Source organism: Erythrolamprus reginae, chromosome 4 (assembly GCF_031021105.1).
Source record: "Erythrolamprus reginae isolate rEryReg1 chromosome 4, rEryReg1.hap1, whole genome shotgun sequence".
NCBI classification, from domain to species: Eukaryota; Metazoa; Chordata; class Lepidosauria; order Squamata; family Dipsadidae; genus Erythrolamprus; species Erythrolamprus reginae.
The window spans coordinates 70,950,833-70,969,970 of NC_091953.1; the positions used below are offsets into that span (position 1 = coordinate 70,950,833).

At 42.7% G+C, this 19,138-nt stretch overlaps 1 protein-coding gene across 1 annotated transcript in view; it reads left to right on the plus strand.

The window, feature by feature from the left end:
* CFAP47 (cilia and flagella associated protein 47) overlaps positions 1-19,138 on the plus strand; it is a 1,022,460-nt gene that overhangs the window by 224,257 nt on the left and 779,065 nt on the right. The window contains exon 23 of the mRNA XM_070750589.1: positions 18,568-18,668. Coding sequence (XP_070606690.1) covers positions 18,568-18,668 — 101 coding nt within the window. The remainder of the gene's footprint in view (positions 1-18,567; positions 18,669-19,138) is intronic.

Sequence of the window (19,138 nt, forward strand, 5' to 3'; positions counted from 1 at the left end):
AAAGCAGTCTTGATACCTAACAGTTGTTTTTCCCAAATGGTATAGTTCCGTTCGGGAGATTTTAATTTCCTAGAATAATAGGCACAGGGAAATAAAGGTCTGCCGTCTTGGCATTCTTGGAGAAGTACAGCTCCTAATCCAATGTTGGAGGCATCGGCTTCAACAATAAAGGGTATTGGAGAATAGGTTCTTGCATTAAAGCTTTTTTGAGGTTAAGAAAGGCTTGTTTTTCTTCAGTCCCCCATTGAAATGGAACATCTTTCTGGAGAAGGCGGGTGAGGGGTGCAGTCAAGGTGGTGAAGTTAGGAATGAAGGTTCGATAGTAATTGACAAATCCCAAAAATCATTGGACATCTTTGGCTTGAGCTGGTGGTTGCCAAGTTTGTAAGGCATCGAGTTTTTTGGTGTCCATGGCGATGCCTTGGGGGGAAATGACATGGCCTAAGGAGTCGATGGCCGTTTGAAAAAATAGGCATTTTTCTAACTTGGCATAAAGGTGGTGTCAGAGGCGTTGGAGTACTTCTCGTAAGTGGTGTAGGTGGGTTTCTGGAGAAGGAGAGTATATCAAAATGTCATCAATGTAGACAATCATGAAGTGGTCAATAAAGTCTTTAAAGATCTCATTCATAAAATGTTGGAATACTGCGGGGGCATTGGTAAGTCCAGAAGGCATGACAGTGAATTCAAAATGGCCGTAGCGGGTGGCGAAGGCAGTCTTCCATTCATTGCCTTGACAAATGCGAATGAGGTTGTAGGCACCTCGTAAGTTGATTTTGGTGAAAATGGTTGCTGTATGGAGGCGGTCCATGAGCTCCAAGAATAAATGTAGAGGGTAGCAGTTGTGAATAGTAATGGAATTGAGTTTATGATAGTCACAGCAAAGTCTAAGGTCTCCAGTTTTCTTTTTGACAAAAAGTACTGGGGCGGAGAGTGGTGAAGAGGAGGGTGGGACAACACCTCTGGCAAGATTCTTGTCAATAAAGTCTTTTAAGGCGGTTGATTCGGGTTGAGACATTGAATAGAGGCATCCGGCAGGAAGTTTGACATTGGGTAAGAGATCAATGGCACAGTCGTAAGGTCGGTGGGGGGGTAACTGGTCTGCTTCTTTCTAATGGAAAACGTTGGCGAAGTCAGCAATATCTGGTGGGAGGGTGCTGGCGAGTTGGGCAGGAAGTGGAATAGTAAACGGTGGATGGATGTGGTTGATACGTTGTAGACTTGGAAAGGAAATTCGGTTTTGGGACCACATGATGTGGGGATCGTGGGTTCTGAGCCATGCTAAGCCAAGGACCATAGGAAATTGGAGGCCTTTGGTGACATAAAATTGAATAGGTTCTTTGTGGTGTTCGATGGTTAAGGTAAGTGGTTGAGTCTGGAATTTGACATGTCCAAACAAGAGAACTCAGCCGTCGATGGTTTCAACAATAATAGGAGGTGTGACGGGGCACAATGATATGGCATGAGAACGAACGAAGGTCTCATCCATGAAGTTGGTGGTGGCTCCAGAATCCACTAAGGCAATAGCAAGGAGGGTTTTAGGGTTTTTTTCTAAGTTCACCTTAGTGGCTAAAGTCAGGTGTCTTGATGGTCTCGGTTCCTCTGTCTTATCATTGCCATTTGGTTTGGTGCCTGCCCAGCCTAAGGTTTGCTTTAGGCCGGGCACTGGTCGTTTCCCGGCAAGGTAGCGTGGACCTGAAACGCGGGCACAGTGTTCGAGACTGGAGTAGACGTGGAAGTGACACATTTTCTCTGAGGGCACGTAGGTTACATATGTCCAGCCTCTCCACAATACATACATAGGCCTTCCGTTCAACGTTTGGCTCTCGGCTTCACTCGGGCGAGGTCTGGCCATACCTAGATTCATTGGTTCCTCTCGAGTGATGACAGCTTGTCGGTTTCCCGTGTCTGTTGGCATCTGGAAGGGACGTCTTGGCACGAAGTTGAAACCGTTGTTTTGAAATCTTTGGCGTGGAGCTGGCATTGGTCTGGTTCTCTCTCCAAACTGGTTTTCGTATCTGGTGACACGGTTCTGGGCAGATGACAAATTATTATTATTATTATTATTATTATTATTATTATTATTATTATTATTATTATTTAGATTTGTATCCTGCCCCTCTCCACAAACTTGGGGGCGCTCACAGCAGTGATAAAACTATATACAGTGACAAATCTAATATTAAAAGTCTAAAATAATAAATCTAACATTAAATGTCTAAAAGCCCCATTATTTAAAAATCATACACACAAACATACCACACATAAAATTACATAGGCAAGGGGAAATGTCTCAGTTCCCCCATGCCTGATGGCAGTGGTGTGTTTTAAGGAGTTTATGAAAGGCAAGGAGGGTGGGGGCGATCCTAATCTCTGGGGGGAGCTGGTTCCAGAGGGTTGGGGCCACCACAGAGAAGGCTCTTCTCCTGTGTGCTGCCAGCCAACATTGATTAGTTGACGGGGCCTAGAGAAGGCCAACTCTGTGGGAGATAACCGGCCGCTGGGATTCGTGCGGCAGAAGGCGGTCTCGCAGATATTGTGGTCCGGTGCAATGAAGGGCTTTATGGGTCACAACCAACACTTTAAATTGTGACCGGAAACTGATCGGCAACCAATGCAGACTGCGGAGTGTTGGTGTAACATGGGCATACCTAGGGAATCCCATGATTGCTCTCACAGCTGCATTCTGCATGATCTGAAGTTTCCGAACACTCTTCAAAGGTAGCCCCATGTAGAGAGCATTACAGTCATCAAACCTCGAGGTGCTGAGGGCTTGAGTGACTGTGAGCAGTGACTCCCGGTCCAAGTAGGGCCGCAACTGGTGCACCAGGCGAACCTGGGCAAACACCCCCCTCGCCACAGCTGAAAGATGTTTCTCTAATGTGAGCTGTGAATCGAGGAGGATGCCCAAGTTGCGGACCCTTTCTGAGGGGGTCAATAATTCCCCACCAGGGTGATGGACGGACAGATAGGCAAAACCTGTCACGCTGAGAATTGCCAGCCAACAGAGACATTCAGTAGTTAAAGAGTTAATGTGTGTTTTCCCCTCTGATCACACCCCCTCTTACATCACTCCCACAATTCATATCTTTCCTACATGTCACATCCGCCTGCTTACGTAAGCAGGCACATTCTCTTCTGTGTGTTCAGCCATGTTTCGGCTGCTTGATAAGTGCCGCTTTTCTGGCACAATGTACTCCTTTTTATTTTTCTAAATAAAGTTTGTTTTTACTTTGAATCCTGTCTGCCAAGGACTCATTAAAAATTCCATCCATCCCAACATGGTAGCCGAGACGATGGTTTACAAAATAAAGCAAAGATAACTTCTCTGCTTTTGAAGAAAAAAAATGGATACTTCGGCAGATGCAGCCGCTGCTACAGACAGATTTACAATTTCAGCCGAACAGCTGCCTAGCTTCACTCAAAGCAACAGACAAGGAATTTTTTCTCAAAGAATCTTATCTCTGATTCCAGATAGAGCTCAGCAAAATGTGAGTAAAAATGACGCTTCTAACAATGACTCTTTTACAAAAAATTATTGCTTGCCAGAATTAAAAGACAGTCAAACTGTCCCTGATATTCCTAACTTCTCTGCAAAACAATGTTCTCTAAAGAATCATGCAGGCAATATTAACTCAGTAGCATTACAGAAAACAAATGTTTTGAATTCTTATCACCTAGAAAAAATGCCAAATATCCTTGGAGCTCAGCCACAAGTTAATAAGAACCAGGTGTTGATAAAGTTTTCCGAACTAGCTTCAAAAGAATACCAGCCCTCCTTGCAATGTATTGACATGCAGACTGCAAATGTTTTAGCAAATAATTTGAGACTTGAAACTAATATGATGCAGAAATCTTTATTACAATTGAAGCTAGACAAGAATGCATATAGTGCTGAATTAATCAGAAAACAGATCATACTTGATCAGATAACAAGCATGCAGCTAAAGCATTGCCAAGGAAAAATATGTGGTTTACCAGAACAAAAGACAAAAATGGAATCTGCCCAGAGACAGCCTAATGATGATGTAATGCATTCCTTAGCACTCAAGGAACCAGGTGCAGCACCACCCAGTGACCAAACTAAAAAAATACCTAGCTCAACTTGTCTTCAGGAATTTGGCTCAGTTCCAAGCCAGATCCAAAATGCTCCGCCTGGTGGCCAAATTATGCAACTGCACCAACTGCACCAAAATGTTGTATTATTGCCAGAAGGCTCAGAACCGCCATCCAGTGACCATTTTAAGCAATGCAGGTCACCAGAAAATTTAGATGGCCAGAAAAATGTTGATTTGCGCCAAGAGGATTTCTTTTTAGATTTCCAAATGAACAAAGAAGCTTCAGCAGAACAATTTTACTCTGCAAACAAAGAAAGGTTTGTACCTCAACAGACATTTTCGCAACAAGTACCCCAACCAAGTCAAGGGGTGCAATTCTCACAGGTACAACCGCTTCAAGTTCAGAAGAAAAATGTTGATTTACGCCAAACGGATTTCTTTTCAGATTTCCAAATAAATAAAGAAGCTTCAGCAGGACAATTCTACTCTGCAGACAAAGAAAAGTTTGTACCTCAACAGACATTTTCGCAACAAGTACCCCAACCAAGTCAAGGGGTGCAATTCTCACAGGTACAACCGCTTCAAGTTCAGAAGAAAAATGTTGATTTACGCCAAAGGGATTTCTTTTCAGATTTCCAAATAAATAAAGAAGCTTCAGCAGGACAATTCTACTCTGCAGACAAAGAAAAGTTTGTACCTCAACAGACATTTTCGCAACAAGTACCCCAACCAAGTCAAGGGGTGCAATTATCACAGGTACAACCGCCACAAGTTCCTGCTACGCCTGTGCAACCAGTGCAAATTCTACTTCAGTCGATTCAACTACAACAAAAACAGATGCCGGCTACAACTCGAGCAATTTTCCGCCTTGCCACCATTAAAAGAAGAAGAAGAAGGTTTGCCTATTTGCCGATGACTCTAAAGTGTGCAATAGGGTTGATATTCCTGGAGGCGTCGGCAATATGGTAAATGATTTAGCTTTACTAGATAAATGGTCAAAGCAATGGAAACTGCAGTTTAATGTTTCCAAATGTAAAATATTGCACTTGGGGAAAAGGAATCCTCAATCTGACTACTGTATTGGCAGTTCTGTGTTAGCAAATACTTCAAAAGAAAAGGATTTAGGCGTAGTGATTTCTGACAGTCTCAAAATGGGTGAACAGTGCAGTCAGGCAGTAGGGAAAGCAAGTAGGATGCTTGGCTGCATAGCTAGAGGTATAACAAGCAGGAAGAGGGAGATTATGATCCCGCTATATAGAATGCTGGTGAGACCACATTTGGAATACTGTGTTCAGTTCTGGAGACCTCATCTACAAAAAGATATTGACAAAATTGAACGGGTCCAAAGACGGGCTACAAGAATGGTGGAAGGTCTTAAGTATAAAACGTATCAGGAAAGACTTAATGAACTCAATCTGTATAGTCTGGAGGACAGAAGGAAAAGGGGGGACATGATCGAAACATTTAAATATATTAAAGGGTTAAATAAGGTCCAGGAGGGAAGTGTTTTTAATAGGAAAGTGAACACAAGAACAAGGGGACACAATCTGAGGTTAGTTGGGGGAAAGATCAAAAGCAACATGAGAAAATATTATTTTACTGAAAGAGTAGTAGATCCTTGGAACAAACTTCCAGCAGATGTGGTAGATAAATCCACAGTAACTGAATTTAAACATGCCTGGGATAAACATATATCCGTCCTAAGATAAAATACAGAAAATAGTATAAGGGCAGACTAGATGGACCATGGGGTCTTTTTCTGCCGTCAGACTTCTATGTTTCTATGTTTCTAAGAAGGCATTAATTTGGAACGCAGGAGTCCCAGTAACTCCAAATCAGCTCAACGAGATTCCAAAGGTGAATCACACTCTACAATCAATACTATGCTTCTTAAAAATGTTCCTGATTCAAATTGTGAGTACAGCACAAAACATTTATGGACTTTAGACAGCGGAGCTGCTTTTCACATTACTCACCAAAGAGAACTTTTTACTGAATTACATGAATCTGACATAAAGGAGGTGTATGGATTCTCAAATAATCTATCCCGAGTCGAAGGAGAAGGAACTATCTACATAGATGAACTGGACCAGATGATTCCACGTGTTCTCTACTTTCCAAAATCTGAAAGCAACATACTCAGCCTTCATCGCCTAAACCAAGACTTAGGCTACAAAGCTATGCTCCTGAACTATGATATCCATATTATTAGAAATGGAACTGTTGTCGCACATGCCACTCCGATTGGTGGTGTTTTCTACCTGAAGCCAAATTTTTGTTCACTGGTAGATGTAAGTATAAGCGTTCCAAACCATGAAAGCGCAGGCCCAGAGAGAAAACCTGCTGCTATTATAAAATCAGAGGCTCATAAAGCCAATGAATCTCAAGGTGTTCCGCATAATGTTTCAAATGCTAAACCTGTACTAACAAATAAACCTTTTCATTCCAGTGCATCCACCATTGGCATCGTCGCTTGGGCCATGCTTCATATGATGTTTTATCCAAGATGCCCGAGTGCGTGAACGGTTTCAAAGTCGATAGTAATTGTCCCATTTATCTCGACTGTTTTGTTTGTAACAAATCTAAATCAAAGGCTGCCCCCATTGCTAAGCATGTCCTTCGTTTGTCTTCACGCATTTTCGATTTGGTTCATACCGACATTGTCGGTCCATTTCAGCCTACTAGGGGTAACAATAAGTATTTCTTAACGATTGTTGATAGTTTTTCTAGATATGGTTTTGTGTATCTAATGAAACAGAAATCAGAGACGTTTCAGATCTTTACAGACTTTGCTGCAAAGGTCTGCAATCAATTCAGTGTCCATATCAGAAGAATCCAAAGTGATCGTGGCGGAGAGTTCATGTTTCAGCGATTCCAGAACTGGATGAGACGCAAAGGAATATGGCACCAAGCTTCAGCCCCTTACACTCCTCATCACAACGGGATTGTTGAGAGACGCCAAGGTGTTCTACAGACTACGTATCGCTGTCTCCTAGAAGACGCTGATCTCGACAATGCTTACTGGGGCGAAGCACTAAGGTATGCAAACTACCTTGTTAATCGTACTTGGAGCAGTGTTTTAAAACAAACTCCGTACTACATGTTTTATGGGAAGAAACCCGACATTCAAAACCTTCACATTTTTGGCTCGTATGCCATGGTTAACATTCCACTGGCTCAAAGAAAGAAGGGCGGTCCAGTGGCACAAAGCCTGAGATTTATAGGTTTTGATGATAGTTCCAAGTACTACAAATTTACTGACTCTAACTACAGAGGTGTTATTTCCAATTCAGCAAAATTTGAGGAAGATACAAATTGGTCCAGAATACACAGTAATGATACTTCAGTTTATTTTCCTAAAGATGTCCAAGGTACAGCGCAACCTGATTCTCAGATAGCTGTTCCAGATGTTCCAGATGTTCCTGATGTCCAGTCTTCACCAGTCGCAGATGATGTTCCTAGCGATGTAAATGAAGACGGAGATGACGAAAATGAATGGACCACGGTTTTAAGACGTTCCAGGAGAACCACAAAAGGAGTTCCTCCTCAGAGATATCAAGCACAAGTAGCTCAAAAACTGTTTCCTGTTATTTGTAACAATGTTTTACTTCCTCCCGATAATTTTCATCAAATAAGACATTTACCTGAACCTGAACAAGAAAAATGGTATGATGCCATGCAAGCTGAACTAGACAGTTTAAAGAAACTTAAGGTGTACAAACATGTTGACCCTCCAGAACACAAGAGAGTTATTGGTACACGATGGGTCTACAGAATTAAGTGAAAGCCAAACGGTGAGGAACTATACAAAGCAAGATTAGTAGCACAAGGCTTCGCTCAGACTTTTCCAGATGACTACACCGATACTTATTCACCTACTGTCAGAAATGAAAGTGTCAAAATCGCCTTAACAACTGCCGCTGCCCTGAATTTAGAAGTTTTCCAGTTCGATGTCGAAACTGCCTATCTGAATGCTGATCTAGATGAAGAAATCTACGTGAAAGGTGCACACGGATTCCAGGACCAGGAAGGACGTGTCTGGCGCCTGCAAAAGAGTCTGTACGGATTGAAACAATCTGGTTTAATGTGGCATAGATGTCTAATTGACAAACTAAATTCAATGGGCTTTATTAAGTCCGACTCTGATCAATGCGTGTTTACAAAAGGGCAAGGTAATGTTTATGAAATTGTTCTTGTTTATGTTGATGATATTGTTTACATTGGTCCAAATCAACGTATGAGTGACACATTCATGATTACTTAGGAGTTCAGATTCAGAAAACTCAGAAGGGGTTTAGCCTCTCACAAGCAAACAAGATTGATCAACTTTTGCAACAATGCAACATGGCTGATGCACGCCCATGTTGGTCTCCAATGCAGACAGACTTCTACAAATTGACATACCAAAACAGTCCTTTGTTTAAGGACCAAACACTTTATCGCTCAGTCATTGGGTCTCTGTTATACATTAGCAGTTGGACAAGACCCGACATTTCACTTAGTGTGAATTTGTTGTCATGACACGTAGGCAACGCAACTACATTTCATTGGACATGCATAAAGAGATTGCTCAGATACATGAAGCACACGATGGACATGAAATTGTTCCTGGAACCAGAACACAACAAGTATCCTGAATTGATTTGCTATGCAGATTCCGATTGGGCGAGTGATGTTGAAACTCGTCAAAGTACTTCTGGTTTTATAATGTTTTTGAATGGTTGTCCAATTTATTGGAAAGTTAAAAAGCAGAAATGTATTTCTTGTTCCTCCACTGAGTCCGAATATGCTTGTGTTTCTGACTGTTGTAATGATTTAATCAATGTTTCTGCTCTCATTAATAGTATCTGGGCTGATCCAATGAAACCAATTGTTATTATGGAGGACAATACCAGTAAAATTCATTGCTGAAACTGAATATGTGGGAGCCCGTTCACGGCACAATGACTTAAGATATAAGGATGCAAGAGAATATGTGAAACAAGGATTCGTGAAACTATAATATGTGCCTACAAATGAACAGATCGCTGACGTTCTGAATAAACCACTGCCAGCTGACCAACATGAATACCTCTCCGAGAAAATGTGCCTTATGTGAACCAATGTCCCTGATGACTACCAAAGAAGGGGTGTCACGCTGAGAATTGCCAGCCAACAGAGACATTCAGTAGTTAAAGAGTTAATGTGTGTTTTCCCCTCTGATCACACCCCCTCTTACATCACTCCCATAATTCATATCTTTCCTACATGTCACATCCGCCTGCTTACGTAAGCAGGCACATTCCAATCTTCTCTTCTGTGTGTTCAGCCATGTTTCGGCTGCTTTATAAGTGCCGCTTTTCTGGCACAATGTACTCCTTTCTATTTTTCTAAATAAAGTTTGTTTTTACTTTGAATCCTGTCTGCCGAGGACTCATTAAAAATTCCATCCATCCCAACAAAACCCACAGCCACTCCATCTTATCAGGGTTGAGTTTGAATCTGTTGACACCCATCCAGACCCCAACAGCCTCCAGACACCGGCACATCACTTCCACTGCTTCGTTGACTGGACATGGGGTGGAGGTGTAGAGCTGGGTATCATCGGTGTACTGATGATACCTCACCCCATTCCCTTGGATGATCTCACCCAGCGGTTTCATGCAGATATTAAATAGCAGGGGGGAGAGGACTGACCCCTGAGGCACCCCACAAGGGAGAGATCTAGAGGTCGACCTCTGAACCCCACTAACACCAACTGCGACCGACTGGAGAGGTAGGAGGAGAACCACTGAAGGATAGTGCCTCCCACTCCCAGCCCCTCCAGCCGGCACAGAAGGATACCATGGTTGATGGTATTGAAAGCCGCTGAGATGACAAGAAGCACCAGGACAGAGCATAAACCCCTGTCTCGGGCCCGCCAGAGATAATCCAAATTAGTCTCGATGGTCAAGAGTTCATTTAACGTGTTGGGTGTTGGTTGGCATGTCATCTCATGCACAATTCTGGGTTTCAGGCCATTTTGGAACAGTTCCATAAGAGCTTGCTCATTCCAATTCAGGGGTGTGACTAGTTTTCAGAAGTAGGAGATATACTCCGAGATGGTCTTATTGCCCATGTGCAATTGGAGTAACTGAGTGATAACGTTTTGTACGCGCATGGGGTCTTGAAATTCTTGTTCAAACCTCTGGTGAAAAACAGCATAATTTTGCAGGATTGGATCCTGGCCTGCTAAAAAGGCTTATCATGAAAGAGACTTTCATAGCATCCCTAGCAAAGTCCTCTGGACATGAATTAAAAAAATTCTGACATTCATGTAGAAATACATCAAGTTTATCTCTTGCCCCTGTAAAAACGGATGGCTTAGCTAAGTAAATCTTTGCAATATGTACAATTCTCACATAAGTTTAGCATTTAATTTTTCTTCTTATTCAACCATATATACACCTTATTCCAAATTACATAAAATTCTGATTCCTCTTGGTTATTTAAGCGTCTTTTCATCATATCCATCTCAGCTCAATCTAATATTTTCTTAATTACCTCTTCATCTTTGGGAATATTTTGCCCTTTCCAATTTTGAGCATATACTATCCTGGCCACAGTCAAAATATGAATAACTAAATAGAGAATATCTTTCTTATATTTCTGTTTGGTTATACCCAGTAAGTAAAATTCCGGGTTTTTTTCTATCTCTTGCAATACTATTTCTTTTATTATTCTTTCCATCATTTTCCAATATAACTTAACTTTACTACATATCCACCATTGATGGTAGTATGAACCTATTTCTTTCTTACATTTCCAACATACTGGGGATGTATTTGGGAACATTTTAGCAATTCTATTTGTCGGGAGATGCCACCTATAAAACATCTTAATTTGGTTTTCTTTTAGTGAAACCGACTTTGTCATTTTCCAATTTGAAATCCAGACATTTTCCCATGTTTCTATATCAATTTCTCTACCTATATTTTTACACCAGCTTATCATATTATCCTTTAAAGTCAAGTCTATGTTTTTTTATCCAATCATATATTTATATGCTTTTCCTATTAATTTAGTCTGGTTTGTAGTTAACAAATTGCCTAAAAAACTCTTACTCTTGTTAAAAATGTATATCTTGCTATCTCTTTGAAATCTAGACTGGATCTGACCAATCTATTTTAATCCCTTCTTCCTGTAATTTATATCTTGATTTTAGTTTCATTTGATCATCTAGGAATTCTTTATATTTTATTATTTTCTTTTCCTGTAACAAGTTGGGGTGGGTTATTGCCTCTAAGGAAGAGACCCAGTCTGGAATGGTTAAAAATTATCTTTCTTAACGTCTTTCCAAACTTCCAATAGATACTTTCTTATTGTAAGGACATCATTAACTAAATTGGCCCTCCTGAGCTGGCTGGTTGAATTTCTTATTTAATTCAGAGTGGGAGTTTTCAATACTGTTCTGGATTCTGGTAGAACTTTAGTTACATTGAAAAGAACGCTTACTGAATGCAGGATTTCATAAACAAAAAAACCTCCATTTTATTTCTCCTCTCTTCCGTATTCAAAATACAATACAGACTGTCCCATTCCTCTCTCTTTATCTTTAGCAAGTAGAGCGCACCAACTTTCCTCCATGCCTCCTCCCTTATCTTAAGATTTATGTCTATACGGCTTAGTTCAAAAGCACCAGGAATAGCAATGAAATAACAAAGAATAAGATAACTCACTCCGGAACCAAAACGACACATGTCCCATGATAGATTTACAACATTGAAAACTCCGCCCTTCTTTCCCGCTGGCTCCCTGACGTGACGAATACATCACTCCAATAATTAACCCATTCCTCCCCTTAATATATTTTTCCTAACACTTGCTCCCTGCGTTTTTGAACTCTTCTGAAGTGAAGATTTAACCAGCGATTGTCTGTCTCTTCTTCACTAGAGTCTGGACTCATAGCAACATCCTGTGGCTGGCCTCCCACCTGTTCTGATATCTGTAACCCAGGGCCTGCCACTAATTCATAAACACTATCTGTATCAGAGTCATCAAGCTCTTCATCATCCTCCAACTGACCAGGAGTATGTACAACACCACCTCATTATTTAAAAAATTATTACTATCCATACTAACATCCACTGGGTTTTCTATTAAGTTCTCATCACCACTATCCTCCTCTACATCTCTTAAATCAGGATAATTGACAGCTTCTATGTCATTTTCCTCTTTTGAATCTGACATTTCCAAAGGCTGACCGGGAACACTCACAACATCCTTGGTCTTCAATGATGGGACTAGGTGTCTGCATGAGTCACCATCTTGAATCCATCCCATGTATTTATTATTAGTTGGATATGTGCCACAGATTAAGATGGATTTTTGTTTGTTCTTCTGTTTCCTCCAAATGCTAAAGAAAAATTGAGTCTGGGTTCCCAGTGTGCACTTGTTTTTAGAGTTCTGGCTGATGGGTAAAAGGGTTGAGTCAGCTTCCAAACAATATAATTGGTATTTGTCCTTCCAGGCACCAAATGCGGCTAAAGAACAACAACAGTATATAAAGATTATGTTAGGGCATTACACTAGCCTACATAAGCTCACTGCTCCTGAGATATTGGGTTGTGAGTCCCTCTTTGTAACATTGTACCTAGGGGTATAGGTAGGCTTGTTGCTCACATACCTGTCTCCCAGCTGCATGGCGACAGCCCTGCCTGCGCTGCTTAAGGAGGTAGTCAGGCTGGCAGTAGAATTCTCCAGACTTGTGGGATTTCAATCTACTGTTGCTTGGTGAATCCTCTGGATTGGCACAGGAGTTCATGACCACCATGGCAACCATGGACCTGACCCAAGTAGTTCTGGGCCCGATTCACGAAGGGGACACACTCTTGATATGATATTCCTCTCAGAGCAGTTGAACAATGATCTGAAATTAAGGGGCTTAGATACTTTGCCTTTGTCATGGTCAGATCATTTTCTGCTATGGCTGGATTTTAAGGCTCCAATCTTCCCCCGCAGGGAGGCAGAACCGATTAGGAGGTTCTGCCCCAGATGCCTGATGGACCCTGAGGGATTTCAGAGGGTGCTTGGGGTTTTGCCGGATTCACTCATACAAAGTTTGGCAGGGTAGCTTGCTGCAGCCTGGAATACGGCTTCAACGGAGGCTCTTTGCGACAACTCTGTGGCTGTAGATCCTGGAGATCCCCTTGGTTTACCGAGGAACTTCAGCGGACGAAATGCCAGAAGAGATGTCTAGAGAAGCATTGGAGGAAAAGCAAATCTGAATCCAACACTTGTAAAAGCTCATATGGAGATTTACAAAGTGGTGATCAGGACGTATAATGTCGCCCTGATTGCATCTGCAGAATCCTGCCCTGCCACCCTGTTTAGGGTGACTTGCTCCCTCCTTAACCAGGGGGAAGTTGATGAACCCCTGAAGGGTAGTGCTGAGGACTTTAACATGTTTTTCACAGATAAAATAGCTCAGATCCGACGAACCTTGACTCCAATTGGAATGCAGTGTCAGCTGACAACGAGTCAGTTGAGGTGAAAGGGCCCCAACTTAGTCCACCTGCTTGGAAGGAGTTTGACCTGGTGACACCTGTGTCCTCCCCTGGCTGGTTTTGGCCAGCAGGGAGGTGACACGGAGTTGGGTCCAGGAGATTGCCAATGCTTCATTGAGGGAGAGGTCCTTTCCGGCTCCCTACAAGGAAGCACTTGAAGCCTTTCCTGGACCCAGCTGTATTTAATAACTATCGCCTCTCTTAAACCTTCCCTTTATGGGGAAGGTTGTTGAGAAGGTGGTGGATGAAGCCAATTATCTAGGCCAGTGATAGCGAACCTTTTTTTCCTTGAATGCCAAAAGAGCATGGGTGTGTGCCCAAATACATAATTCAATACCTGGGGAGGGAGAAAACAGCTTCTCCGGCCTGTTTCCCAACTTCTGGTGGGCCCAGTAGGCTTGTGTTTCCCCCTCTCCTCCAAAGGCTTCCCTGGAGCTTGGGTAGGTTTAAAACACCCTCCCCCATCCCCCTGGAGGCTCTCTGGGAGCCAAAAACGCCCTTCTAGAGCCTCTGTGCGAGCCAAAAACCAGCTGGTCTGCACACACATGCATGTTTGAAATGAGCTAGGACAATGGCTCGCATGCCAGCAGATTTGTTTCTGCGTGCCACCTGTGGCACCTGTGGCATAGGTTTGCCATTACTGATCTAGGCCCTCAGCAGTCAGGATTCAAGCCCAGCTAGATCATGGAAACTGCTTTGGTCGCGCTGATGGATAATCTCTGGTGGGCCCAGGATAGGGGTTTATCCTCTATCCTGGTGCTCCTTGACCTTTCAGCGGCTTTCAATACCATCAACCATGGTATCCTTCTGCATTGACTAGAGAGGGCTAGGAGTGGGAGGCACCGTTTTACAGTGGTTCTCCTCCTACCTCTTTGGTCAGTCCCAGTCGGTGTTAGTGGGGGGCAGAGGTTGGCTCCTGGGTCTCTCCCTTGTGGAGTTCCTCAGGGGTCGGTCTTCTTCCCCCTACTGTTCAATATCTACATGAAACCACTGGGCGAGATCATCCATGGGCATGGGGTGAATTGTCATCAGTACACTGATGACATCCAGTTATACATTTTTACCTGTGTCCAATCAGTGAAGCAGTGGAAGTGATGTGCCAGAGTCTGGAGGGTGGTAGGGTCTGGATTGGTGCTAACAGGCTCAAGCTCAATCCCGACAAGGTGGAGTGGCTGTGGGTTTTGCCTTCCAAGGATACCTCCATCTGTCCGTCCATCACCCTGGAGGGGGGGAGCATCTGACCCCCTCAGAGAGGGTCCGCAACTTGGGTGTCCTCCTTGATCCACAACTGACTTTAGACCATCATCTTTCAGCTATGGCAAGGGGGGTGTTTGCCCAGGTCCTGCTTGGTGCACCAGTTGCAGCCCTATTTGGACAGAGAGTCTCTGCTCACAGTCGTTCATGCCCTTATCACCTCGAGATTTGACTACTGCCATGGGGCTACCTTTGAAAAGTGTTCGGAAACTACAAACTGTGCAGAATGCAGCCACGCTAGCAGTCCTGGGCTTGCCAAGGTATGCCCATGTTTCTCCAGCATTCCACTGACTGCACTGACTGCCAATTGGTTTCCAAACCCATTCAAAGTGTTGGTTATGACCTATAAAGCCCTATATAGCATGGGACCATATTACTTGCGGGGCCGCTTTCTGCCACATGAATCCCAGCATCCGGTTAGGTGCCACAGAGTTGGCCTTTTCCAGGTCCTGTCAACTAGACAATGTCACTTGGTGGGTGCTAGGGGAAGCGCCTTCTCTGTGGGGAGCCCGCCCCCCTGGAATCAATTCCCCCCAGAGATTTGCACTGCCCCCACCCTCCTTGCCTTTTGTAAGAATTTGAAAATGTATTTATGCTGTCAGACTTGGGGTCACTAGACCCTAGTCTCTGGCCAGTGAATGTGTAGGATACTGTAGTATGTTTCTGAATGTTCGACTTTTAAATGTTTAGCTTTTAAAAATATTTTAAATTAATTATTTCTGTTAATTGGATTTAGAAGTGTTTTAGATATTGTATTTTTATTGAAATGTTGTAAGCCGCCCTGAGTCTACGCAGAGGATGGCATATAAATCAGTCAGTCAGTCAATCAATCAATCAATCAAACAAACAAACAAATATGATTATTAATACATAAATCAGTAACAAGAAAATACCCTTTGTTGAGACATAATAATTTTAGATATTGAAATTTACAAGTTAGAAAATAATTTTGGAGTCTAGATGCCATAAATTACTTTCTTGCCTATATACAGTACACTGGGAAACAATTTGTAATACAATTTCTGTTGAGTTTGATTTTTGAGCTTTTTTAATAGTTAATTAGGCATGCTCGTTTCTGTTGTGATTCCGTCTGAGGCCCCTCAGGGAACGGCTGATCCTCTGCCGGCTTCCTGCTCAGAGGGGGAGGAGGAGGAACAGGAGGTTCAGGCAGATGGGGAGGAGGAATCTCAGGCTGAGGGAGAGGGAGGACAGCCAGAGTCCCCCGAGAGGGAGCTCTCCCCAGCAAGCAGCCTGGATTCCTTAGATGAAAATGCACAAGCAATAATCGATCTCCGGCAGAGAAGAGCAACACAACGAAGGGGACAATTAGCCAGGTACTTTCAGCACTAAAGAGGCAACAGCTGGGTTTGGGTGTGGTGCTCTCTGGAAAGGCTGAAAAGGCAGACCCACCCTTCCTGGCTTGTGGAGTATTATCTTTGGGAGTCCTGGGACTTGGCTGTGATCTTTGGCGTCTTGGAATTCTGGTTTGTGACTTTGAATACTGAAACCTTGGGGGGGAAAGGTGTGGGTCTTATTCTCTACAGTGGTGGGTGTGCCAGCAAGAAGTCTGCTGTATTGTCTGGCCCTCAGGACTCTGCTGTGAAGTCTCATAGCCTGCCTGTTGGGAAGAACAGGTTTTTCTCTGTGTTTATTTTTCAAACTATAAAGTGCTTTTGCTTTTACCAGCGTGTCTGGCTGCTTTTTCCAGTTGGTGTTGAAGTCTGGGGGCACCCAGACAGAACAGTTTCAAAACTGTAGTTACTCAAATTGCATTTTTTACATAACCATCTTGCTAACTTCCGAGACAATCTTGGTGCAGTCAGTGATGAGCAGGGTGAGCCATTCCACCAAGATTTGAGGCACGGTATCATGGTAGATGGGATGTACATGTGATAGCTGTCTATTGCTGAAGCATCAAGCGAAAATGTTCACAGATTAAACACTGCAGAAAAAGCTATAAGCTAAAATTTTTACCTTCATATGTATACCACTCGATAAAAAACCAACCATTTGTATGAACACAATTTAACTTGCAGTAACTATTATAGCCTTTTTATGAATAAAATTATTCTTTGTAAACAGCATATTTAGTATGTCTTTACTTTACTTTCTTTTTATGCACAATTTGTAGGATTATGAGAGTATCCTGTAGCTTAATAAGTTTTTTCCCATATTTTTTTCCATCTCTTCATAGACCTCACTCACATCAAGAGCACCCAGTTTAAATGATTGCATTAGTTTTCACATTAATTTTGCTGTGTTCAGCTTCAGTTGCAGGCCCAAAATCATGGTAATGAAAATCTGTAATTATGCAATCAAATAGTAGCAATGCTATCTCTAGTCTTTTCAGTAGGCAGAATAAGGTGGTTGCTTTTCCTCAGATGATTCTGGATATCACACCAGGGAAACAACAACTATTGTTGCTTTTGGTAGACAACATAATCTTAGGAGATGTTTCTACTTGGGTCCTGACTTAATTGTGTGCATATTTATTGATTTAGTTTGCTAAGGAAATTATATTGAGATCAGCTTGGATAGATCTTCAATTTTATCTCCCCATCATGGTACCCAGGGATGAAATGGACTGGTTCGCGAGGACATGTGGCCTAGCTCACCAAACCATCAGTGACCGCTGGCTGGTCATGCCCTTGAACTGGTCCCTAGTCACTGCTTGCTTGCCCTGCCCTGCCCAGTCTCTGTTCTGCAGCTTGCCTGCCTGTAGTGCTGCACCCCTGATCTAATTGCCAGGTAAACCTGCAAAGTCATGCCCTACATAGTTGCCCCTGCCTCCCCCACACTGCCCATCCTGACTTCCCTACTCCATTCACCCCAACATGCTTGCCTGCCTTCCACACAGCCTTCCTGCGGCCAGCTTGCGAAGACTGCTTCAGGCAGGCAAGTTGCAGAGCAGAGACTGGGCAGAGCAGTGCGAGCGAGAGATGACTGAGGGATTGCCTGCCACACTATGGGGGAATTCTTTTCACTCGAAGCAGCTGATGGTACCCCCCAAAATTTTTCTATATAGTGAGCTGGGGAAAGATATATCCAGTTTTGTTCATAACTGGGTGTATTTCTTGCCATTTCAAATAAACTAAATCAGTGGTTTTCAACCTTTCTAATGCCGCAGCCCCTTTAATACAGTTCCTCACGTTGTGGTGACCCTCAACCATAGGTCTAGCACCAATTTTCCTAACAGAGCTTTAAGCTGTTTGGCAGAAAGGTCAGAGGGCCACCCCCACTGTAAACACCTGATTGGTCGGATTGTAAAAATATGTTCCAAGAATAGAAGCTTTAGTTCATAACACCATGGGAAATTTGTCTTTTCCCATGATTTTAGGCAACCCCTAAGGCAACCCCTGTGAAACAGTTGTTCGATCCCCAAAGGGGTTCTGACCCCCAGGTTGAGAACCACTGAACTAAATCTTTGAAATCTGCATTCTTCATGTGAATGTTGTTTGATTTTAAGTTGTGAATGCTCCAACACTGGAAGTTTTACGGAAGATGTTGAACTACCATTTGTCTGAAATGGTGTAGGGTTACCTGCCTAAGCAGGGGTTTAGACCACAAGACCTCCAAGGTCCGTTCCAACTCTGTTATTCTGTTCTGTTCTGTTCTATTTTATTTTCCAAATCTAGTTAAAATTGCTGACTTCATCCAGGTTTAATCCATGTATAATGGAATAGGTCTGTCCCCTTTAAGTTAAAATAGTTGTATATGTTTCTTTCTTTCTACAGTGTTACAGCCACCACTGCATATTTATCCTTCAGAGCTCATCTTTCAACATAGTGTAAAATGTATCAATATGGGTGTTATAAGTGACAGCAGTAATATAAAGGTAGGTACATATTATAGGGAAGTGTGCCACACTGTTGTTCTATAATTCTGTTTATGTAGTGTTTTTCTAGCAAGGAGTAGTAATTCAAATGCTGGTAATATATTTTGCTCACATTATTTCTGCATATTTTTTTTTAGATTCTATTTCTGCTTTTGTTTCCTGTATGGTGGCAGAATAGAAACATACCACACAAAACATACACAGATGCATATATATACTGAACCATATAGTTAAAATTCAAGTGTGGTAAAAAAAATAATAATCAAACAGCTGGGAGGAAAAATGGATACCTGATTTCCCCCGGTCCTACTGGGAATTGCAATCCTTAAGATTCCTCTTCCCAGGAAGATCGATGATCATCCGAGGATCATCTTGGGTTGTTCTTAGCTGCCCATTTAGATCTAGGATCAAACTTTCAAAGAACCAGTGGTGGGCAAGACCCGAAATGGTCGGAAACACTGTTCTGGCGG